Genomic DNA, 2,753 nt, shown 5'->3' with positions numbered 1-2,753 from the left:
ACAGCAGCTGAGACATTTAATTGGAGATAAAGCGTCAGCAGAGACCAGTGAGCTCAGAGTGAAGAGTCCCAGCTCTGCCACAGATTCATTGGGTGACCTTGGGCACAGCCTCTCTATGCATTAAATGGAGATTATTATTCATTATTCCTAGTTTCTTGCTATCGAAAGGTCCTAATCGGGGCCTTCGAATCATGCTGCACTGATCTGGTTCCTTGCAGCACATCCTTGGTCTCAATGAACTGTTTAGCATTCCAGGCAGCGTGTGGCCCCTGGTAAACAAGCAAGATGACGCTGAAGACTGAACTGTTTGGAAACCTGTTTTTGTGGCTGTAGTTTTTAGCTGTTTCTTTAATAATTTCCTCCTGTTTAAGAAGCAACTCCGCTAATCACAACGAACAAATAGCATCACTACATCTCACACAATGCAGAGGAGCAATGGCCAGAGCAATGGTGCTGGGAAGGGGGTGTCAGGACTCCTGTTCTCAGCTCTGCCATTGTTTCATGGTGTGGCATTGGGTAAATCAGTCTATCGCTGCGTGGCTCAATCCATCCGTGACATGGGGATAATGCTGCCAAGCTAAAGAGCTTCTAGATGTAGTGATCAAAAGCATCATGCAGAGCTTACGTTAGATTGAGCTTCAGCCCCTGGGCAATAGGTGCCCTGGAGTTCCAGATAAGGTGCCGTGTAGGTGTGTAAATAGCCGGCTAATGGCAGCTGTGCTGTTTATCTCCGTCCCTATGAAGTACCGAAGCCAACCCGGCCTCTGCCCAGCATCCCGCCTTCCCAGCTAACACTGGGGCTGTTCCTTCTGCCTCTCTCAGCTGCTTCAAAGCTGATCTTGTCCTGCCCCTAAGCCCTGGCTCAGGGCAAAAGGCTCCCAGCCCATCCCCCCTAGAGGCCCCCAGGGATTAGGAACAACAGGGAGCTGAAAGCTAAAGAAATAAACCACACAAGGGTCTCTGCCCTTAGGACTCTGTAGCTGAGCTTTAGGGCCCACAAGCTGTAGGTTGCACAGTCTCACCCGCCTGCCTTACAAGCCTGCTCCCAACCTCAGCTGCTTTTATACAGCTTCCTGGCTGCCCTCTCCGCTTCCCATTGGCCTGTTGGCCCAGCACTGTGTCCTCGCTGCACTCACTGAAGGCTCCTTGTCGGGCTGAAGCAGTTTCTGTCCCAGCCCTGGAGCAGAGGGAGCCCAGCTGGGGGGAGAGGGAGAGGAGAGGGAGGTGGAGATGAACCAGGAGTGGACAGGGCTGGGTAGGAAAGGAGCGAGCAACAGAGGTGGGACCTTGGGGGAACAGATGGGATGGGGAAGGGGAACTGTGGAAGGAAGGGGGCAGGATCTTGGGGATATAAGCAGGGCAGAGCGTAGGGCCTCAGGGGTCCAGTTACCAGCAATTAGAAAGGTGGGAACCTAATGAATTAATAAATTGTACACAGCCTGATTCCTCAGTTTGTCACGGTGACACAGCACAGTAATGCCACGAAAGGATGAAATGTCACTTTGACTGTCCAGTCAGTGATTCAGGGAAGAGGGACCAGCATCATATCACCAGCCAGTTGTGCATGTAGTTCAATCTCAGAGTCAGATCCGGAGGAGAAGCCATTAGGCCCCTTCATGAGTAAAGAGCCGGAGCAGCCTGTCCCGGATCTGTTTGGTCCTCACCCCGTAGATGATGGGGTTTAGCACGGGGGGCATTAAGAGGTACACGTTGGTAATGAGAACATGGAAATGCAGCGGCACATTCTGGCCAAAACGGTGCAGGAGGGAGAAGAAGAGATTTGGGATGTAAAAGGCTAAGATGGCACAGAGGTGGGAGCTGCAGGTCTGAAAAGTCTTGAGCCGGGTATCCTTTGTGGGGAGGCTGAAAATGGCCCTGAGGATCTGGATATAGGACACAGCAATAAAAATCACATCCAGGCCCAGCACACAGAATAGCACAAAGAGTCCATAGTAACTACTAACACGGGTGTCGGCGCAGGCCAGGTTCACCACGGCTATATGCACGCAGTACGGCTGGGGGATGATGTTGGTTTTGCAATATGGCCACTGCCTCGCCAGGATGGGATAGGGAAGTGCAAGCATGCCACCACGTAGCACCATAGTCACGCTGATCTTGGCCACGATAGAGTTTGTCAGGATGGTAGAATATCTCAGGGGATGGCAGATGGCCACATAGCGATCCAGAGCCATGGCTGTGAAGATCCCAGACTCCATTGCTGAAGCGCAGTGAATGAAGTACATCTGGGTGAGGCAGGCACTGAAACCGATCTCCCTGAAATTGAACCAGAAGATGCTCAGCATTTTGGGCATGGTGGAGGTGGACAGGACCAGGTCGGCTACAGCCAGCATGCAGAGGAAATAGTACATGGGCCCATGGAGGCTCGGCTCTATCTTCACAACTAACAGGATGGTGAAGTTCCCCAGGATGGCTATGATGTACATGGTGCAGAAGGGGATGGAGATCCAGACGTGGGCTGCCTCTAGGCCAGGAATGCCCAGCAGGATGAAGGTGGAGGGGTTGGTGAACTCGGTTGTGTTGGAATCTGACATGGAGTAGGGGAGAAGGTATCCAACTCTGAGGCACAACGGTGTCTCCTGGATGTACAATAGGTCCCCCTGTCTTCCTGTATGTGCCCAGGCTCTAGGGTGATGGTCGCAGTACAAATGCCTGGATGGAGAGAAAATGTTAATGTGAGACACTACATGCACTACTGGAGGCTGTTCCTATGGGTGTAGCAGATTGGTTGCCCT

General features: G+C 52.2%; 1 protein-coding gene across 1 annotated transcript; it reads right to left on the bottom strand.

Moving 5' to 3' along the window:
• Positions 1-1,604: 1,604 nt before the first annotated feature.
• LOC120395859 (olfactory receptor 52M1-like) lies at positions 1,605-2,552 on the bottom strand. The gene has a single exon (XM_039520612.1). It carries the CDS (start codon positions 2,550-2,552, stop codon positions 1,605-1,607), a length of 948 nt encoding a protein of 315 aa, XP_039376546.1.
• Between the last annotated feature and the right edge of the window lie 201 nt (positions 2,553-2,753).

This window comes from Mauremys reevesii, linkage group 1, assembly GCF_016161935.1.
Source record: "Mauremys reevesii isolate NIE-2019 linkage group 1, ASM1616193v1, whole genome shotgun sequence".
Classification (NCBI taxonomy): domain Eukaryota; kingdom Metazoa; phylum Chordata; order Testudines; family Geoemydidae; genus Mauremys; species Mauremys reevesii.
The sequence above is the reverse complement of the archived record's forward strand: the minus strand, read 5'-3'. Positions and strand labels throughout refer to the sequence as shown.

Coding starts and splice junctions, on each gene's coding strand:
- LOC120395859 (XM_039520612.1), bottom strand. CDS start 2,552: ATGTCAGATTCCAACACAACCGAGTTCACCAACCCCTCCACCTTCATC.